Source organism: Nicotiana sylvestris, chromosome 4 (assembly GCF_000393655.2).
Source record: "Nicotiana sylvestris chromosome 4, ASM39365v2, whole genome shotgun sequence".
NCBI classification, from domain to species: Eukaryota; Viridiplantae; Streptophyta; class Magnoliopsida; order Solanales; family Solanaceae; genus Nicotiana; species Nicotiana sylvestris.
This window is the reverse complement of record NC_091060.1, coordinates 68578406-68600144: the sequence shown is the minus strand read 5'-3', so window position 1 is coordinate 68600144 and position 21739 is coordinate 68578406. Positions and strand designations below refer to the sequence as shown.

The 21739-nt window shown below is 38.5% G+C and overlaps 2 protein-coding genes across 2 annotated transcripts; one reads left to right on the top strand and one right to left on the bottom strand.

The window, feature by feature from the left end:
* Positions 1-2952: 2952 nt before the first annotated feature.
* LOC104239050 (RAF-like serine/threonine-protein kinase PRAF) lies at positions 2953-3940 on the bottom strand. Its single transcript, XM_009793580.2, has 2 exons — positions 3634-3940; positions 2953-3389 (listed from the first exon to the last, which is right to left on the bottom strand). Exons 1-2 carry the CDS (start codon positions 3803-3805, stop codon positions 2953-2955), a joined length of 609 nt encoding a protein of 202 aa, XP_009791882.2. The 5' UTR covers positions 3806-3940.
* Positions 3941-18215: 14275 nt separating this feature from the next.
* On the top strand, positions 18216-20740 carry LOC138889663 (uncharacterized). Its single transcript, XM_070172997.1, has 3 exons — positions 18216-18400; positions 18619-19751; positions 20385-20740. The coding sequence occupies exons 1-3, from the start codon at positions 18216-18218 to the stop codon at positions 20738-20740; spliced, it is 1674 nt and encodes a 557-aa protein (XP_070029098.1).
* The last annotated feature ends 999 nt before the right edge of the window (positions 20741-21739 follow it).

Here is a 21739-nt window from a genome sequence, read left to right as displayed (position 1 = left end):
CAGAATGACTTAGGCAGTTTAGCCATTCTGAGCATGCTTCTCACCTTCTCCACAATGGTGCGGTTCATCCTCTCGGCTACGCCATTGTGCTGTGGGGTTCCAGGAACTGTCTTTTCATGTCTGATCCCATGACTTGAACAATACTCTTCAAATTCCCTTGAAGTGTACTCACCTCCATTGTCACTTCGGAGACGCTTTAGCTTTCGACCCGTCTCCCTTTCTACTAGAGCATGAAACTTCTGGAAAACTTGAAACACCTGATCTTTGGTTTTCAAAATATAAACCCATAATTTTCGTGAAGCATCATCAATAAAAGTAACAAAATATTTGTTACCGCCCATTGATTCAATTTCCATTGGGCCGCAAACATCAGAATATACTAAATCAAGTATATTCAATTTTCTTTCAGACGATGTCTGAAATGAGACTCTATGCTGCTTACCAAATAAACAGTAGTCACAAGGTTTTACCGTTGTACCTTTGGCATAAGAAATGAGTGATTTCTTGGCAAGAATCTGCAATCCCTTCTCGCTCATATGACCCATTCTTTTGTGCCACAAATCTACAGAAATCTCATCTTGTGCCGCGTTCAATTCACCTTGGCATATTTCTGCATTTGTCCTGTACAACGTGCCACGAGCAACTCCCTTTGCAATCACCAATGATCCCTTAGTGAGTCTCCACTTTTGATTTGCAAAATAACTCTCGTATCCATCTCGGTCTAAAGCAATTCCCGAGATCAAGTTCATCCGCAAATCAGGTACATGCCGCACATCCTTTAGAACCAATGTGCATCCGACATTTGTCTTGATACAAATGTCACCAATCCCCGCAATCTTTGAGTAACTTGTGTTACCCATTTTCACTGTGCCGAAATCACCTGCTACATATCTGCAAAAAAGATCTCTTACCGGTGTGGCATGGTGAGATGCCGCTGTGTCAACCACCCATTCCGACTCTGGACCTGACAGGTGCATGCATTCCTCTTCCTCATTTATAAAGAGGACAACATTATCATTATTTTGCACCATGGCGGCTGTGTTGTCGTCATTCTTCTGGCCACTGGTTTCACCTTTGCCCTTCCTTGGATTTGGGTAATCTCTTTTGAAGTGACCTGGTTGATCACAGTTGTAGCAATTTCTGGCTCTTGATTTGGATCGGTTCTTTGACTTCCCACGAGCTCCGGATCTACCATAGTTGTTCGAACTCCTTTGATAACTCCTGCCTCTACCTTGTGTGATGAGAGCATGTCCTTGATTTTCAGGCTTCTTTCTCATCTTCTCATTGAGTAGAAGAGCCGATGTGACATCTTTCAATTCAATAGTAGTCTTACCGTGCAAGATGGTTGTTGCCAAATTATCGTACGAAGATGGCAACGAGTTCAATAGCAAGATGGCTTTATCTTCTTCCTCGATTTTCACTCCGAGGTTGGCAAGCTGTGTGATTAGTCCGTTAAACACATTTAAATGTGACAAAAAATTCGTACCTTCACTCATGTGTAGGGCGTATAACTGCTTCTTCAGGTACAATTTATTTGTCAGCGTTTTGGACATGTATAGGCTTTCCAACCTTGTCCAAATTCCACGTGCAGTGTCTTCATCAATGATGTTATTTACCACATCATCTGATAAGTGCAACCTGATTGCACTAGCAGCTCTTTCATCCAAGTCAGCCCAATCCTCAGCTTTCATGGTATCAGGCTTTTTGGAATCAACATCTAGAACCTTGTGTAATCCTTGTTGGATGAGCAGATCTCTCATCCTTCTTTGCCATGTTGAGAAACCGTTATCTCCGTTGAATTTTGCTACCTCGTACTTTACTCCGGACATTTTTATTTTTCACCAAGTATAGTACTACCGACAGTGAATAGTATTTCAGTGAACGAGCAGAACCTGTGCTCTGATACCAGTTGTTGGGAATAAACCCCTTACCAAAATAATATTCACGGTAATAAAGCGGAATAATAATGTAGCACCGAGATACGGTAATTAACAAGAATAAAAGAGTAACAATGACACCAAGATTTTTACGTGGAAAACCCTTCTGAATAAGGGAAAAAACCACGACCCCGAGAGGAGCAACTGATATCACTATAGTAAGGAATTTTACACTTTGTAGGTCGGAGATAAATACTCCAAAGACCACTACAACACTCAAAAGAAATAACCCTCTTTTGATATTCCCACCTCACTACAATATCGCTCACTCTCTATTTTCCTCACAGACTATTTTCTTATACCTTGTCTGTGAAACCTCACTCTTTCTTTCTCTCTTTGTTGGTGTGTAGAAATGAGAGTTGAAGCTCTCCTTTTATAGCCAAAGCTTCACCCTCTAAAGCCTACAATATTTGACAATTTACACACACTTTTCACAATTCAACAAAGTTGGCTACCAAACCAAAGAAATTCAACAAGGTTGGCTACCAAACCAAACTAATTCAACAAGGTTGGCTACCAACCAAACCAAGTCAACAAGGTTGGCTACCAAACCAAAGAAAACTCTTATTAGGCACATGCCTAATACTTCTTCAATGAGATGGACATCATCAATCTCCCCCTCCAGTCTCATTCATCCAGAGGAGGTAGCACTGTCTTCTAGTTTGAATGCATGCCGACAAGTTCTTTGCATAGCTCGAACTTGTTCCTTGGTACCACCTTGGTCAGCATATCTGCGGGATTCTCATTTGTAGAAATCTTCAAGACTTTTAGAGATTCATCATCTACCATTTCTCGAATCCAATGATATCTCACATCAATGTGTTTGGTCCTTGCATGGTACATAGAGTTCTTGCTAAGGTCTATTGCACTTTGACTGTCACAATAGACGACATACTCCTTCTGATGCAATCCAAGCTCTTGAAGGAATCGCTTGAGCCATATCATCTCCTTGCCAGTTTCTGTAGCGGCAATGTACTCTGCTTCAGTTGTTGAAAGTGCAACGCACTTCTGCAACTTAGACTGCCATGAGAGGAACAACCATCTGCGGCTTTGCCATCGTCTGACGGACACACATCTCATTATAATTAACTTGACCACGATACCATGATGAAGTTACAGTAGTTGGAGGACTAGCTGCAGCTGTGGTACAAAATGACTTAGGCGAGTTCGCATCACAATTACTAGAAGTAGTGTTGGTGGTTGTAGATGATGAAGAAGCAGTGGAAGAAGGAGAAGAGACAACTTTTTTTGTGGATTTGGGTGGTGAAAGAAAAGCTCTGATCTTGAGGGAGGACGATGGTGATGCAGTCGCAGCACGATCATATTCTTCAATGAGATTGACGAGATCTTCATCAGAGGTGATTGACACAAGTGCATCCAAATCTTCTGTTGGCAATTGACACCTTAAAGTACTCATTGCTCCACACATCTCCCTTAGCTTCACCATCAGCTCTGTAAATCACACATCCCACATAAATACCATTTTTTTTAATAAATCTACTACTCCAATCCATAAATATTGTCAAGTAGAGTATTTGTGGACCTATGCCGAAATATTAGTATATATAACAAAAATAACAAAAATAAGTGCAATGACATTTTGCATCTATTGGGTAGCTTATTTAAACATTCCTTAATTGATCTCAACGAGTTGCAAGGGACACTTGAATAAAAGAGGAAAAAATGGGTAATTTACCAGCAAAAGAAATGGAACGATGAACGGAAAGGACACGGGTATAGCCGCCATAATAACGGAGTTTGCCGTCAGGATGACGGGGAAGAATCTTGCCACCATAGCTGGAGAGGAATTTGATATTGGTGGACTTATTAAGGGGTAGTTTATGAGAGTTGATGGAAGTTCCAACCATGATATAATTGAGATATTAGAACTGATAATGAAGATGGGTCCGTATGAATTTGGAAAAGAACAAGTGGGACACCTATGAAGAAAGAGGGAAGAGAGGTTTGAAGATGATTTTTACCCTAGTGACTTCTTCAAGCCTGTGGAAGTTTCACTTCAGAACTCATTTATATACTTGTTTGAAGAGGCAGGGGAGAACGAGTGAGATTTCGGGCCGGGCCGGATTGGATAAACTAGTAGTGAGACCCCACGCATATGTCAGCTAAGATTCCATACTTGTGGGCTTCAAATTTTCATTTTCGTTTATCTTTTCAAAAAGTGATGGCCATATCTTATACTCCTACACAAATATATTTTCGATCTAGAACAGGAGTATCGTTATTTATGCAGTCCTCCTTCCCCCGAATGTGGGTACGTCGAAACTGTTATGCCCTGGCCTCTGGCTACGTTGGGTTCATATTATTGCAGGTTGAACAAAGCTTGTGATTTCACGGGATTAATTTTTGACAATTATATTTTTACAGTATACTGTTAGGATCGGAAATTTGAGTAGTGCGGAATTTAGCCAAACAATATTATTATGACAATAACAAAGACAATGCAAGTTGATAACAACGACAATTAAGCATATAAAAACGACACATATTTAACGTGGTTCGGTCAAAGTGACCTATATCCACAAGCGGAGATGAACAAATTCACTATAGCAACAAGAGTACAAAAGATCGTACAAAATTAGAGTAAATACTCTAATTTAATCTCAAATACACCCGAGGGAATAACCTCACAATATCACTCCAAAGAAAGAGGATCACACAAGTTTTTTCCAATACTCAACTCTCTTTCAAACAACTCTCAATAAAGGAGGAGAGGAAGAAACAAGAAATGAAGACTCAAGTCGTGTTTGTGTGTCTAAAACGAACTAATGGCATTTCTTTGGGCTCTACAAATGATATTCACCACACAATGCAATATTTTTGGGTTCCAAAGGATATTGCCAACAAGGTCTACTTTGCAAAAAGGCTTATGCTTATGTGAGATGGACTCCACTAGCCAAAATATTGGCCATATTACAAATCTCCACATTGGCCTAATTTTGATTGATGTACTCCCTCCGGTCCATAATAAGTGACCAATTTACTTTTTTATTTTGGTCCAAAATAAGTGTCCATTTATATAATTAAGAAAGAATTCAATTTGTTTTTACAAAATTACCCTTATGTACATATCCCTCAAAAGTTTTCTTACTCCTCACATTAAATATTTAATTAAGGGTAGTTTAGTCATACTAGGTATTTTTGTATAGAATATAGTATTTTCTTAATGGGCGTGCCAAAAGCAAATTGGTCACTTATTGTAGACCGGAGGGAGTAGTAAATTTGCTCTACCCTCTCCGCAAAAGCCCCAATGGGCATATGTCAAATTTAATGCCATGAAAATCAAACAAGTTGTTTGATACCGAAATTGTAGTACGACTTATAACAATGGATCCCAATAAATATAAACACACCAGATCTGTGTGCTTTCATGATCACAAGAGCACCATGAAAATTTTTCAGAACTCCACCTTCACCTGTGAATTTGCACTCAAGGGATTCTAAAGTGCCCAAAGAGATGAGATTTTTCTTCAACTCACGAACATATCTTATATCGGTGAGAGTTCTCACCACACCATCGTCATTCTGATATGAATTGTACATTTGCTAATAACATTAAAAGTAACATTGTTACCCAGTTGGACAACTCCACCTTCAACTAAATCATATGCAGAAAACAAGTCCCTTCTAGAACACATATGATATGAACACCGGAATCTAAAATCCACTCATTATTTGATCTGAAACTAGTTTTAGTTGCTAAAATTATAGTTCCCTGAATCTCATCAGTTGCTACACTTGTTTTGGTAGTGTCCGTATTTTTGTGCTCATTTTTCCTTTCCTTATGCTTTTCTTATTTTTCAGTTTATAGCATTCCGCGATAATGTGACCTTTCTTATGACAAATAGCGAAACTCTAGATTATTGTATCTGGATATTGAGTCAGATTTGCCTCTAACAAACAAGCCAACTTCCGCTTGAGTTCCATTATCTTCCCCAGTAATATCACTATCTATTTGTTCTTTTGATTTTAAGATAGATTTAATATCCTTATAAGATATATTATCCTTTGCATAAAGCATAGTATCTCTTATATGCTTAAAAGATGGGATAGAGAACAAAGCAGTAACACGGCTTGATCCTCATCTTTAATTTTAGCATCTATATTACTCAAATCCATAAGAATAGAGTCAAATGTGTCAAGGTGAGAGAGAATAGATGTACATTCACCCATACGAATTGTATAAAGCCTCTGCTTCAAGTAAAGTCTATTTTCCACTGTCTCATATATAAGGTTTTCAATTTTTCCCACAAACCTTTGGGCTGTGGTTTCTAAAGAAATTTCACTTAAAACCTCATTTGAGAGATTTATGATGATACCTGATTTTGCCTTTTTATCTATGATGGAAAACTCATCGTCCGTCATTTTATCCGACTTCTTCTCCTTTTCTTGCAATGCAGAGTCTAAGCCATCCTAAATTAGGATAGCTTCCACCTTTAATTGCCACATTTCGAAGTTTGTATTTCGGTCATTTTGGCTATTGAAACTAACCCGGTTAGATCTGGCTCTGATACTAATTTGTTAGGATCGAAAACTCGGGTAGTGCGGAACTTAGCAAAACAATGTTATAATGACAATAACAAAGGCAATGCAAGTTGATAACAATGACAATTAAATCATATAAAGAAGACACAAATTTAATGTGGTTCGGTCAAAATGACCTATGTCCACATGCGGAGAGGAACAAATTTACTATAGCAACAAGAGTACAGAAGAGCATACAAAATTAGAATAAATACTCTAATTAATTCCCAAATACCCCAGAGAGAATAATCTCACAAGATCACTCCAAAGAAAGGAGATCACACACGTGTTTCCCAACACTCAACTCTCTAACAAACAACTCTCAATAAAGAAGGAGAGGAAGAAACAAGAAATGAAGACTCTAAGTCTTCTTGGTGTATCTAAAATGAACTAATGACCTTTCTTTTTATAGGCAAAAAAGTCTTGACCTCCAAGGTGTAAAAGAAAAGATACAACTTGTGCAAATGATATCCACCACACATTGCAATATTTTTGGATCCCAAAGAATATTGCCAACAAGGTTACTTTGCAAATAGGCTTATACTTATATGAGATTCACTACACTAGCCAAAATATTGGCCATATCATATAAACTTATATGATCAACATAAGGCTATCATTTTTTTTCTATAAATTTGTATTACATCAAAAGAAGGAAAGAGGAAGATGATACTATGCCATTGATAAGGTTTGAGCACTCTATCGTCAACCGTGAATGTCTCACCAAGTGAGCTAACTCTCAACCTCAGGACGCAGGTACCAATTCTCACCTTAGGCTAATATTCCCTATTCGTTTCCAATATATTTTTTAACTGGTTGCAACACTTTCCCACTAGTAAATTTTATGCACTACGAGAAATTGCATCTAAAAAGCAAGTAGCTTAGTTGAATTATCATGCGATTTGTAATACTTGAAACAAATATCCAAGGATCAGTAGAAAAGTTACAAGGAAAAAAGAGGTAAAAAAGACTTCTCAAGTCTTGTGGAAGAATATAGGACGCAAGGAGTTCGGGGGTCAAATTAAAAATGACAAAAGTTGTAGGTAATTTTGAACATATCCAACATTTCCTGAGATATTTCAAACATCCATCGGGGTGAAGGAGGAAAGGGATATTTTTGTAAATAAGAAAACTTTGGGGATTTTAAAGTATCCTTTCTACCTTCCTATAGTACCAAAGTAAAAGCGCAATTCTCTTTGTAAGATCAAATAATGCTTTGTCTTATGTGAACATTCACCCATAATATAAAATTATTGAATATCAGTGGTTAGAGAAGCCTTCCACAACAGCCAGCATACCTTATAAGTCATTGATAAATGATGAAAATACATGATTTTGGGTATAGCTTCATAACATTCTATATGTTAGTTGTGGGATATTACATGTTTATAAACATAAAATATGCTCATTATATGGTTATTGTGGGTAGGAATGAGTCTGGATGAAAGTTGGCAAAAATTAAATGATTTAATGCAAAAAGAAATTGAGAGGCAAGAGTTGGGAGCGTGCCACAGTTGGTGTATTGCATGAAGGGTAGGCGTGAAATGACTTAATAAATTAATCAAAACCAGTGAAGTATAGCAATTTGGCACTGGACATGGCACACGAAAGAAAAAAAGAATGGGAATATTTCTCGATGATGGACTTCTTAGACAATTTTCTTGAGGGTTTAATATAAAAAAAAGATTTTCTTTCTTTTTTTTTGAAATTTTAATAGAATGGGAAGCACTTGAGTGTCTATATTGCTGACATTGTTTATATCGGGGCCTAGAGGTGGAGCATTTGTGCTTAGTACTTTCTTCTTGATTCTTGTGGCCATATGCCTTGAGATTATATGTGGCTTTCTTTTGACGCTTGGGCTTGTCTATTGACTCCTGTTGTTACTTCCTTGTATTTGGATTATATGATGACTGTGCTAATTGCTTTAACTTAAGAGTCGGGTCTGAATCATCCTGAGTGAGTCATGTGCATTGTGTGAGGTGAGATTTTGGTTGTACTATGTACCATCCTTTATTAGTCTAGAACTTGCCCTGTGTTTGAGTTCGGAGACTTCGGAGTCTCTAGCCTGGAGCTCCTCCCTCAGCTGGACACCTTCCTTCTCAAACTGCACGAATCAGATCCAAGATGTTAAAACACTGGGATCTGGCAAAGTATTCAAATAATGACAAACGGGGACTCGATAACCTGTTCAGTAAGAAGAGCCTTCTCGTGCTCATGACGGGTTACCTCGGCCTGATACCGGGTGAAAGTCTGATTGTAAAGTGCCTTGGCCTAAAGCCACGAAAAAAGACAAGTTAGAAAGACAAAGGTCAGAGAAACCGAGCCCTGAGCAACAGGCAGGGTTCACAAAGATTACCTGTTCGCAAAGCCTTCTTATCTCACCAAAGACGAGGGAGGCATCGATCTCAGGGATTCCCACGGGAACGGTTGGAAGCCTTTCGAGCACATCTCCGCCTTTGATAGGCATCCCCGCACCGGAAGATTATTCGTGAGGGGCATCTTGCACTCCCTTAGTAGGTAAGGGCATTCCTTGAGGGGAATCAATCACGACCAAGGCACTAGCAGGGTCAGTTAAGACAATCTCTTGTCCATTTAGGGCCCCATAACTAGGCACCTACGAACCACCTAATGAAGGCACCCTAGACCGAGGGGAACTTTGGACATCGGCCAGCTCGGGGCCAGAACCCGATACTCCCTCAGTTGTCTCTCCGCTACGAAGTTGGACCGCAAAAACATCAGACTCCGGCTCGGAAGCCACCATCTCTACGGCCCAAAGATCGGCCAGGTTTATCCCTCCCTCGGGCGCTGTCGAGAAGCTATTTTCCCCTCACCTTCAACTCGGGGGTTTCCCGCCGTTTTTGAAGTTATGGTTGTCGGGTCTGCCTTAGTTTCCTCTGCCTTAACCTTCTTGGACTCCGAAGGTCCGTCCGACGGATCCCTTTGTCTTTTCTTCCCTTCATCTGGTACCAAATCACCCTTCTCATAGGGTAATTCTCCCTTCATCAAGAGGACTTCCCCCAGACCTACACAAATGCAAGAGGTAAGCACAGGGAACAAGAACGCTTCCAGTAGTGATTTAGGTCGAAAAGGATGACTACAGCAGTGGTGGAGGCACCATGATCCTTAGCTTCCCACCGAGCCTGGGATAAATCACTCCACACTTGCTCAGCATACAGGCAAATCGAGTCCAGACGGCCGACCTAACTCGGGCGGTCCAAAACCGCGCCAAGATAAATTGTTGCGGCTGCATTAGTAAAAAAAATTAAGTGCATTGAAGAACGTATTCAAAGAGAAGCGAGGAAATTCTAGATAACGTGTCTACTTACGTTCCACATTCCACCTCTCGGGAAACGACATCCTTTCTGCCGGGATCAAGTCAGAAGTCCTTACTCGGACAAAACGGCTTATCCATCCACCATTCTCTAGCTCCTCGGTACAAGCGAAGAGGGACCTCGGGGCTTGGTAGCGGAGTTTGATTAGACCCCCGCGGAAGAGATATGGGTTGTACATCCTGATCAGATAATCGAGGGTGAATGGCATCTCCTCAATCATGTTCACGTAGTACCTAATCATGTAAACAACACGCCAGAATGAAGGATGAATTTGGCCAAGGTCACTTGATACCGTTGGCAGAAGTCGAGAATCACGAGGTCGATCGGGGGCGAAGATGGCCCCACCGGACCTAGGGTAGACGAGTAACTATACACACTGAGAAAATCGGCTTCGTATGTCATAATATCCTCCTCCCAAGCAGGGATCTCCACAAGCACCGTGTCCCCCCAGCGACAATCAGCTCTCACTCTTCCGACGTTTGTTATCGAGCTAATATACTGAGTCACGGGCTCACGGCGCCCCGGCTTCGAAGAAGGCCTCTCGACCTTGAAATCAGAATCCATAGTGAAAAATCCTGGAACGCATTCCTCAAAACGAGGAGGAATTGCCGCTTCACCATGAGATAAAAGAGAATAGGATGATGCCACATTCTCCTAAGAAACAGAGGTGGAAGTTTTCGTCATTACTAGAAAATTTCGGAAGAAAAAAGGGAGTCGCGTTCCTAGGAAAGAACAAAAGTAAAGGCAGAAGGAACCTTTTTTGGGGTTTGGAAATGTAGTGAGTTGGAAAGAATGAGAAGGGGAGTATATATAGAAGCCCCGCGTGCGCATTGAAGGAGGCCAAGGGGCAACTAACTGCCATAATCAATGCGGAGGCCTTCAAGGGCTGCGTGTGCATCGTCTTTTGACACCTTATGACTGCCGTCGTTAAAGAGTATCGGAGGGGGCAAAGGTTCAAGGTTGTTTCTTATCACTTTCACTCTAAGAAATGAGGAGACTATTTGTGCACGGTGAAATCGAAGGGTCCAATTTCTTCGTCATTGTGATGCCCCGCGAACATACTTCCCAAGGCTCAAGACTGGGAAGTATGTTCACCTTCGAGGGCTGTCGATGCTCGACCTCGGGGCAATGCATACTAACGGCTACATTGGAAAAGAGGGGAGTTCCCAAAGGGTGCAGCTAGAGCCGACAAAGTCTATCAGGCTAGTCTGAGCCCTCATCATGACGTCGACTAGCTGTCCCATCTCCATATCTTTGTAATAAATGCATTTGTACTATGATAGGATCCCCCATATTTCTATATAAAGGAGGTCCTTACCACATTGTAAGGATTTATTGCTCCATCCTAAATAAACATGAACATTCTCTCTACTCTCTAACATACTCTCTTGAGATTATTACTTCCATTTATTATCTACGTTGTTGTTCATCATTTATTTCTTGTAATTGGCTATAAATAGCCTTCATTGATTTATTGTAATTGTTAGTCATACTTCGACCACCTTCGATAGCTCCCAATCAAGCTCTGGAATCGACCTCGGGGCCCCCGAATCGACAAGCTCGAGGCCCCGATAATTAACCTATCGGTTTGGTTATCACCTTATCCTTAACTCTCATTTCATTTCTAAGTCTCACATACATAGAATCAATTACTTAACAACTAGAAAAATAGATCATGTATTTTTATATTGCCATAATAAAATTTAATTGTTATTACCATTTTCACGGTAAACACCCACATTACGAGCCAACCCCTATCTTGTTCACCCATTACCTCCGAAAGAACTTAAGCCACTGAAAGAGTAAGGAAAGAGATTGGGTAGCTTTTGAGTGGAACCATAGAAAGGCAAAAAAGGTGCACTTGTATTTAAAAGCCTTACTAGCCGAAAATACCAAATTAAGAAGAGTGTGAAACAAAAACACAAAAGAAACAAATAAAATTGAAAAATGAATGGCACCTCCCATATCTTTATTCGGGCAAGTGATTATCGATATGTTGTTGTGCTTAATGAAGAAGGGTTTAGTTGTGTATGGTTTTACGGAAAAACATTGAATTGGTCATGGGTCATGACAAAAATGTGCATCAAAGTGAAGTGTGGTGTATTAAAGTGCTTAGGAGGGTTAGTCACTATTTCTCTCTCTCTCTCTCTCTCTCTCTCTATATATATATATATATATATATATATATATCCTACCCGTCCCTTAGCTTACATTACAACCTATAAAGTCCTACTTGATCTTAGACTTTTCAAGCTTAAATTAGTAGGCGAGAATGTAGAAAGCGTCACACGAATGTAGAAAGAGTCACACAACTATTTTAAATAATCTTGACATGAGGTTAAAAATTGAGAAAAAGTATAAAGAGTGCATATGTTGGGTTTTAAGCGTTGATATAAACCGTTGTCATTGTTGTGATGCTTGAGTATGTTTTGAAATGCGTGTTTTGCCTATGTGCTTGCGCGACGACGAGCAAGACTTTAAGTGTGTGGTGGTGATAAATGATGAAAAATGCATGATTTTGGGTATAGCTTCATATTATTTTGTACGTGATTTGTGGGACATTACATGTTTATAAACATAAAATATGCTCATTATATGTTTATTATGTGTAGGAATGAGTTTGAATGGAAGTTGATGAAAATCGGATGATTTAATGCAAAAAGAAGTTGAGAAGCAAGAGTTGAGAGCGTACCACAATTGGTGCATTCCATGAAAGGTACATGCGAAATGGCCTAAGAAATGAATTAAAACTACTGAAGTATGGCACTTTGGCACTGAACCTGGCACGCGAAAGAAACAAAGAAGAAAAAAATAGTTGGGAGTGTGCCTAGGGGTCGCGCGTTGCACCAACCCCAAGCACATGACTCAACTTTTCCTTTGTGAATTAGAAAATATCAAGGACGCCCACATCAGTTGATATAAATATATTATAAAAATATCCTTTCAAAGGGAGAGACACTACTTTAGGGTAAGACAACACCCAAGGAGGTGAGAACATGCTAGGAGCAACGAGGAAGATTCAACCACGAGTTATTCCCTTCTTCTTCTTCTTCCTATTTTTCATTGTTGGTTATGACTTTTAGTATTGTAATTTTACATACTATTATGAGTAGCTAATTTATTATCTAGAGTTTTGATGGAACCTTTTGGAGGATGAATTCTTATTTTATTTTAAAATAATTTAGCTTTTGGATATCCCTATTTGTTCAACTACATGCTTATTTTAGTTAATTGAAGAGCTCTCAATTGATTGTGCCTATTTATTATGTATTACTTGAGAAAGAGTTCATATTTAGGTAGTTTTCGAACAACGTCACTTCCAAGTTATATCAGAGATCAATACGGCAGGTTTAAAATGTGACTAGAGATAACGAAGCTTTGATGTGATCATAATGTGCGGTGAAAAAGTGCGAGCTAGTGTAATTCGAGAGAATATGACTAGTACATTATTGTAGTTGCTCGAGAGTGAATTACGATAAGTCCAGTGATCATGATCAGTAGAGAATACTTTGGCGAAATTGTAAGAGATGTAGCAGGAAGAATTCCAATATTGGGAAAATCATAGGTCTAGGCTTTTCCAATCTTGTCTCCAATCATTAGTATCTTTAGTTGTTAAATTATTACTTTAATTTGTTAGTTAATTAGTTAGATATATGTATCTTAATCTTTATAACTTAGGAATTTATTCGAGTTTGTCTTCTTAGTGATAGTGAATAGTAGTAGCTAAAACTTAATTCTTTGTGGGATTCGACTCCAGACTTTTATACCAAATTATATTTGCAGCGACCACTTATTCTTTTTAGAACTAGAGTTGGGCATGATCGGTCATATCCTTATCTTGAATTAGTTCCCACTTATTGTTACAAACAAATACTAGTAATAACTACATTACTCCGCTTTCATTAACTTAAATTCAGTATCCACCTTTCCTAACAAGTCAATATCTCCTCTTGTCCATCACATAAATAAGATAGAAGTTAATAATACGGGTGAAATGAAATTTGTTATTTTCGTGCTCTGTACTACCATCAACCCAGTTTATGACCAAACCCTCGAGTCTTTTAATAATGTTTCTATTTTTGGTAAGAGAGTACTGACAAGTTTATACACGGTGAATACGACTATTTGGTTAGAATACAGTGTCCGCATTCATGAATTGGCCCCTATGCTCAAGGAATGGTCCACTCCCATAATTATTTTTGGCAACAATAGATTGTGATGGCAAGCCTACCAGTTGTCAAGATTTGATTGGTGTCAGCATCCTTGCAGTGTCAGTTACTATCTTTTTGTTGCAATATTCTCCATTTGCTTAGGGTGTTTATATTCCTTTAACAACCCTTAATTTCTTTCAGAAATTCAATCTTTGCTTTTATATATATATATATATATATATATATATATATATACTATGTCGCTACGTTTAAAGCAGTGTATAAACACTAAATTTATATGTTATTAGCTGAAATGATATCTGATTAAGATAAAGTAGGTTCCTTCGGCGGTTCGGCCAATCACCTCCGTTATACTATAGGGTCACATCCACCCTCACCGTTACTTAATTTTATAAAAATACCCTTCATTAAACGGGAAGCCATCAGAAAATCAGAATGACCTGTTTTTTTTATAGAAAAAAAAAACCATCGACCTATAACCCGTTTAACCAATTAATAGCCTCTAATGCAACAACTTTTTCCTTCAAATTGTCTCGTTCAATCTTAACGGTATCCAGCGACAACTTTAAATCTCTTATTACAATTAAAGCTTTATGCAGGTATACTTCATCTTCCCATTCCGAATACCCAATACCAAAAAAATTAAGTTTAATAAGATTGAAAAAATCAGTAAATTAACAAGTGAAAAAAATATCAACTTTATAAATGAAGTGACATACTTTTGGCCTATAACATTTATAAAATCTCCTTCCCGGGTTAGAAGGAGTGCTAGAAGTACAATGGTTGGGAACACAGCGACACCTTCTCTGTGACAAGCAACTATTTTTGTGAGATTTGACAATCTAGTCGCACTCAAGAAACTGAAGAAATACTTTTAGATGGTTCTATGTCGGTAATTCGAGGTCAAAAAGTGCTATGTATTAAAGAAGCAAAATGTATATAGACTTCAAGGAGGGTACAACCACTACATTCTCAAATATTCATCCAACCCGTCCCGAAACCTACATTATAACCCATGAAAAGTCCTTTGTGATTTACAGCCAATTATTTCTGAGATAGCAACAAGTTAAAATAAAGGCAAGCATATGGACTGATATTTGTAGTGTGTAGCTTTCGTTCCGAGTGCAAGAGTGTTTTGATTGCATCCCCTGTACATATGTGTGAGTTGGCGATTTTCTTTGTTGCGAGCGCGCATGAATTGCAAGATTTAGCAGAAGTTAGGTTCTTGAGATAGAATATAAGTGCACACTTAGCTGTGAATAGCATTTTGACATTTTGGTTGAGGCTCGAAGTTCACGAGTTGATTAGTCAAATTGTTAAATAATAGTTGTCCTCCATGAAGGGTAAATAAAAAAAGTTACATGCTTGTTAGCTGTCAGTCAAAACCATTTGTAGTCACTACTGTTTTGTGACATGTCGGAAATAGAAGTAGTATAGGATAGGATAATTTTGTTTTAGTTGCTTGAGAACAAGCAAGAGTTTAAGTTGGGGATGTTGATGTGCCGTAGAATTTCGGCACTTTTGATACCAATTACATAGATCTTAGTTCGTCTTTCAATGCATTTGTAGTTAAATCTTATAAAGTTTTGGTGTTTTGTAGTGCATAAGACGTGAAGACCCAAACACATGAAAAAGAAATCAAAAAGCCACAAAAGAGTAGGAATGCTGCAAGTATGTGACCGCAGAAGTAATATGCGGACCGCATAATCACCGCAAACTGAAGCAACTATTTTGACCAATTGAAGAGAAGATTGTGCGATTCATTATGTGGTCACGTAACACTTCTGTGAACTGCATAATGACCGCATAATTGAAATTGAAGAACCTGCGTAGTACTTCTGCGATGGAAAATGCGGTCGCATAACTGATATTCTGACGGCATAATAAAAATGCGATGGAATCTGGGCTTGAGGATCTAACATTCTGTGACACATTTGTCAACTATGTGGACCGCATACATGGTCTGCGACCATTATGCGGTCGCATAAGAGCTCTACAAGGGCATTTTTGTCCAATCTTGACCCCGGCTTATAATCCACTATAAATAGATTTATCTATGGTTTTTTGGTGCATTAAGTTTGAAAAAGGGACTACATTGAAGGCATTGAATACACCATTATCTTGGAAGCTTTTGAAGAGAGAATCTTGCACTTTTGTATGCTTTATGACTCTATTTATTGCTTTGTTTTTGTATTCTAGTATGAGTAACTAGTTTTAAATACTAAGGTTGTGGACCCTAAATAGGTGTAGTGTTAATGAGTGTTTAACATTGAATATATATTTAGTGGTTGGTTGATATTTATTCATTTCTTATGCTTTATTTATTGTTGGTGGTTGCAAATATTAATTTTTTCCATTTTACTCTTTCTTTACTTGAAAAAGTGGGTTAGAGTTTGGTAGAAGTGAATATCAAGAACTCAAGACTATAAACTTTGTTTAATAAAATCGCTTAGGAATAAGTGAATTCTACTTGACATAAATTGGTTGTTCTTAATTTCAACTTTTTTATATTTGGAAAAATCATAAAGAGAAAAACACTACCCAATCATTGGAAAATATTGGGTAGTTATTTAGAAATCATTTGCATATCAAAGGACCTTCCATTAGAAAAATATCCTATAAATACCTATAGCATTACATTTCATTGATGGGGACACAATCTTGGTTTCCTTAATCAAAATAATCACATTCTCACAACAAAATAGTTATTGTTTACCGTGAAAATGGTAATAATAATTTAATTTGATTTTGTGATTTTAAAATATGTGATCTATATCTATGCTAGTTGTTAGGGCAATAGATGCTAAGTGAGGTACTTTGAATCAAGATATGAGCTTAAAACAAGATGTTAACCAAACTAAATGGCTGTCGATTGGGGCCTCGGGGTCGAGTCCAATGCCCCGCCGAGAGTAGTCGATGGAGACTAATAGTTATAAATAAACCAATGACGGATCTTTATGGCCAATAATAAGCAATAAATGAAGAACAATAAATAGCACACAATGAACATGAATAGTAAATGCAAGTAAAGAGGTCGGGAGAATGTGTTAGAGAGTAGAAAGAATGTTCTTGAGTATTTAGTATTGAGCAACAGGTATTTCCAAAATGATAAGTGATAGGTTTTAAATGTTCTTGTCTTATGTTTTGATGATATAACAAACTTACTTAAGAACCAGATAGGGAACCTAACCTACTCGGACTACACTGCAAACTTAACGGATTCCAGCTAAAGGTGAACTGCTATAGTTTCAGGAGCTAGGAACCCAAACAAGGACCTGATACCTTTGTGGTTTCCTCATAGCAGTACAAAGTCAATTGGACATAGCTAGAAACGAAGTGACTGAATGAACTATTTCTGCCGCACTACATTGTTTCCAGTGCCCACTCATTCTCTGACCAACTAAAGTGTTCACATCATTTTAAGTGATGTGATCAAGGTGTACCTACAATGAGTTTATACAAAAAATCACTTGAATGTTTCAGTTTCTTATTCAAGCTTCTTGCCAAAATAGAGAAATCAATCCTCACAAGCTTGAAGAACAAAGTTGAACGCAACTACGGACCAGTTCCTAAAGTTATCTTGTTGTTGTCCTAGTTGAGTTGTAACTTTGTGATTGTACTTATTGTATCTCCTAAATTTCTTAGCTAGACGCGTTGATTAGGAATCTTCTTGTAAATCCGTAAACTCCTTGAGTTTATGTTGTGACTAGGTATAGTCATAAGCAAAAACCTTTGTAACTGTAGAGTGATAAAGTGGCTTGTGGTGAGAGCATCACAAGTTAGTAAAAGTCTTTGTAACTAGGAATTCACAAAGTGGCTTGTGGTAAGAGTACCACAAGTTAGTTGAGTAAATTCTTTGTAATTTAGTCATTACAAAGTGGCTTGTAATAGGTTTTTACAAGTTAGTGAAGTTGAAAGCCTACAGGTGTAGGTCGTTATTTTTTGATCCCCTTGTATAGGATTTTCCACGTAAAAATCCTCTACCTTATTTACATACAGTTTTATTAGCATTCTCAGCAGAAATCTCGTAGAGGACCAGGTACTCTACTATTTGGTGGACGCACACAAACTAAGAATTGGTATTAGAGCAGGTTCCTCCTATCAGGCTAACACCTAGGAAGGATCTTCATGGCTGCTCCATCAAATCTTGAAGAAGGTCAATCTACATACCGACCACCTAGGTTCAATTGACAATACTATGGGTGGTGGAAAACAAGAATGCATGGTTTATCATGGCTGAGGATTCTGAATTATGGGATATCATATGCGATGGTCCTTATGTTCCAACCAAGGTACTGGAAGAAATTCCATTTTTAATAGCAAAAACCAGTAAAGAGCACACTGAAGCAAACAAGAAAGCTGTGGAGAAGAATTTTCGTGCCAAAAAAATTCTAGTGTGTGGAATAAGACCTGAAGAGTATAATAAAATCTCCACCTGCGACACTGCCAAGGAGATATAGGAAACTTTGCAAACAGCTCATGAGGGAACAACACAAGTAAAACAGTCTAAGATTGATATGCTCACTACCGAGTATGAATTCCTCAAAATGAGGGACAATGAATCCATTCAAAATATACACACAAGATTCACTTCCATCATAAATGAGCTACACTCACTTGGTGAACTATTCCTAGAAACAAGCTTGTGAGGAAAATCCTCAGCATTCTGCCTAGCTCATGGGAAAGCAAAGTGAATGCTATTACTGAATCAAAGGACTTACAGGAGATGACCATAGAAGAGCTGATCGGACATCTGAAGACCTACGAGTTGAAGAGGAAGATAGACAGTGAAAGAAGAGAACCAAAGAAGGAAAAGAACCTGGTACTTAAAGCTGAGAACAATAATTCAAGTGAGGAAGACAGTGACATGGCTTACTTAACCAAAAGATTTCAGAAGATGGTCAGAAGAAATGGAGAAATACTAAAAAGGGACAGCGCTAACAGACCAAAGAACTATGATCTTTGTTACAAGTGTGGAAAGCCTGAAAACTTCATGAAAGACTATCATCTCACGAAGCAAGAATTCTCCAAGAACTACCATGAGAAGACAGCTAAGAAGAACCCAGTTCCTTTCAAGGACTTCAAGAGAAAAAGATCAGCTGACAATACGATGAGACAGGCTCTTACAGCATGGGGGGATTCCTCTAGTGAGTCTGAAGATGATCCTGATGCTGGTGATAGTTCCATGATGGCAATTGAAGGCAAGGAGATTGAATATGACTCAACTTTTGCTTTAATGGCTCAATTAGATGATGATGAATACAATGGCAACAAAGAGGTAAATTTAAGGGATGTTCAGAGAAATCTGAAAACCTATTCTCCAAAAAAACTCATGTCTTTAGCTAATGTATTAATTAATGCTTTTCATAGTCTTGTGGAGGATAGGGATTCCTTGACCTTAGAATTAGGAGAATCTGAACAAACTAGAGATGACTTAGTGGTTGTAGTTACTGACCATAAGAGAACCATTGAAATCTTCAGAAAAGAGAAGGATGACCTTTTGGCAGAAATTACAGACCTAAGGGAAACAATAGTGAAACCATGGACTAAGTCAAAAATTAAAAATTCTAGAAAGGGAAAGGAGATAGCCAGTGAGGAATATATTAGGCTTGAAAATGAGGTGAAAGCTATGATAGCTAGGATGTGTGCTGAAATTGAGAAAAATGAGCAACTCCAAACTAATTTGGAAAGAGTAAAGAATGATCTTGAAAAGTCCCTAAAGTGGACCTGGTCCTCAGAAGCTACCACTGCCATGCATACTAATGACTGTAAAAACAGGCAGGGAATATGGTTCTAAAGGGAGAAAACTCCTCACAACCCTCACAACAAGTACGCCACTATCTCTAATAATTGTCCTTGTACCCAATGTGGGAACACTGAGCACTTCAAATAATATCACCAGGCCAGGAATCAGTCTATTCAAAAAAACAAAATGTTTGCTGAAAAGGTGACTACAAAAGAGGGACCAGGTTCCACTCACAAAAAATGCACATTACCTGCATGGACTAAGAGAACTCTTATTCATCCTCTTGCCTACTACAAGGGACCCAAACTTTCTTGGGTTCCTAAAACTAACTCTTAATCTCTTGTACAAGTAACAATGAAAGGAAGCGGTCAACAATGGTTCATGGATAGTGGGTGTTCAAAGCACATAATTGGGAACACCATGGACTTTCTTTCACTAAAAGCCCTGCAAGGAGGGAGTGTATCCTTTGGCAATGGAAAAAAGGGGTACATTCTTAGAGTTGGAAAAGTCGGGAAGTCACTCACTCATTCTATTGAAAATGTGTACTATGTAAATGGACTTAAGTACAGTCTCTTGAGTGTCTCTCAAATCTGTGATAAAGGAAATAAGGTGGAATTCCTGTCTAAAATATGTACAGTCACTGATCTTGTGACAGGTGAAGTAGTACTTGTGGCCAAAAGATACAAGAACATCTATGTTGCTGATTTCGAGTCCTTACAGAGAGATGATCTAAGTTGTTTGAAAGTTGTTGATGATGATGCTGAACTATGGCACAGAAGACTAGGCCATGCAAGTTTCTCTCTTCTGAACAATCTAATTCAGAAGGACCTGTTCCATGGTCTGCCTATGTCAAAATTCAAGATGCAAAATGTCTGTGATGCCTGTGCTAGTGGAAAACATGTAAAGTCCTCCTTCAAGTCTAAAAGAGATTTGAGCACCTCAAAGCCACTAGAGCTTCTACATATGGATCTATGTGGACCTACGAGAGTGCAAAGCAGAGGAGGAAAATGATACATTTTTGTGATAGTGGATGACTACTCCAGATTCACATGGACTCTGTTTCTCAGAACCAAAGATGAAACTGTTGAAGTGTTTGTGGCTTTTGTGAAGAAAATCCAGGTGAAGATGGAGTCTAGAGTCGCATGCATTAGGTCAGATCATGGGACAGAATTTGACAATGTCAAATTTGATGAATTACAATGAAAATGGCATCACTCACAACTTCTCAGCTCCCAGAACTCCCCAGCAAAATAGAGTGGTAGAAAGGAAGAACAGAACTCTAGAAGAGATGGCACGAACAATACTGATTGACAGTGGAGTTGCAAAGAACTTCTGGGCTGAAGCTGTCAATATTGCCTGCTACTTGGTGAACAGGTGCATGATCAGATCTCTTCTGAATAAAACCCCCTATGAATTGTTGAATGGAAGGAAACCCAAGCTGACTCACCTAAGAACATTTGGGTGCAAATGCTATGTTCTCAACAATGGAAATGATCAACTTGGTAAATTCGATGCCACAAGTGATGAAGGAATATTTCTGGGCTACTCTTCTCAAAGCAAGGCTTACAAGATATATAATAAGAGGACTCAATGTGTCAAGGAAAGTGTTCATGTTATTTTTGATAAGTCTTATCCATCCCGTGAGAAGAGTGCTGAGGAAGATCAAGATGGAGAACCCTTACTAGTCCCTGGTGAAGTCATTAACATGACAAACAGAAAGGCAGATATGATGAGTCAAGTGAAGAAGCTAAGTGAAGACAATACTGCCTCATCTTCAATAGAACCAATCACTTCAATTACAACCACTGAAGCTGAAGAAAGAGTGGTTGATGCAGTTCAGGGAACTCCACTAGAACCTGAGAGAAGAACAGAGGAAAACCAGCCAAACATACCCTCTTCCTCTCAGAATGAACCCCAGACGTCTAACTGGAGACACCAAAGTTCTCATCCGATGGACAACATTATTAGTCCTCTAGATTCCGGAGTACAAACCAGGTGAAGAGCCAGAAA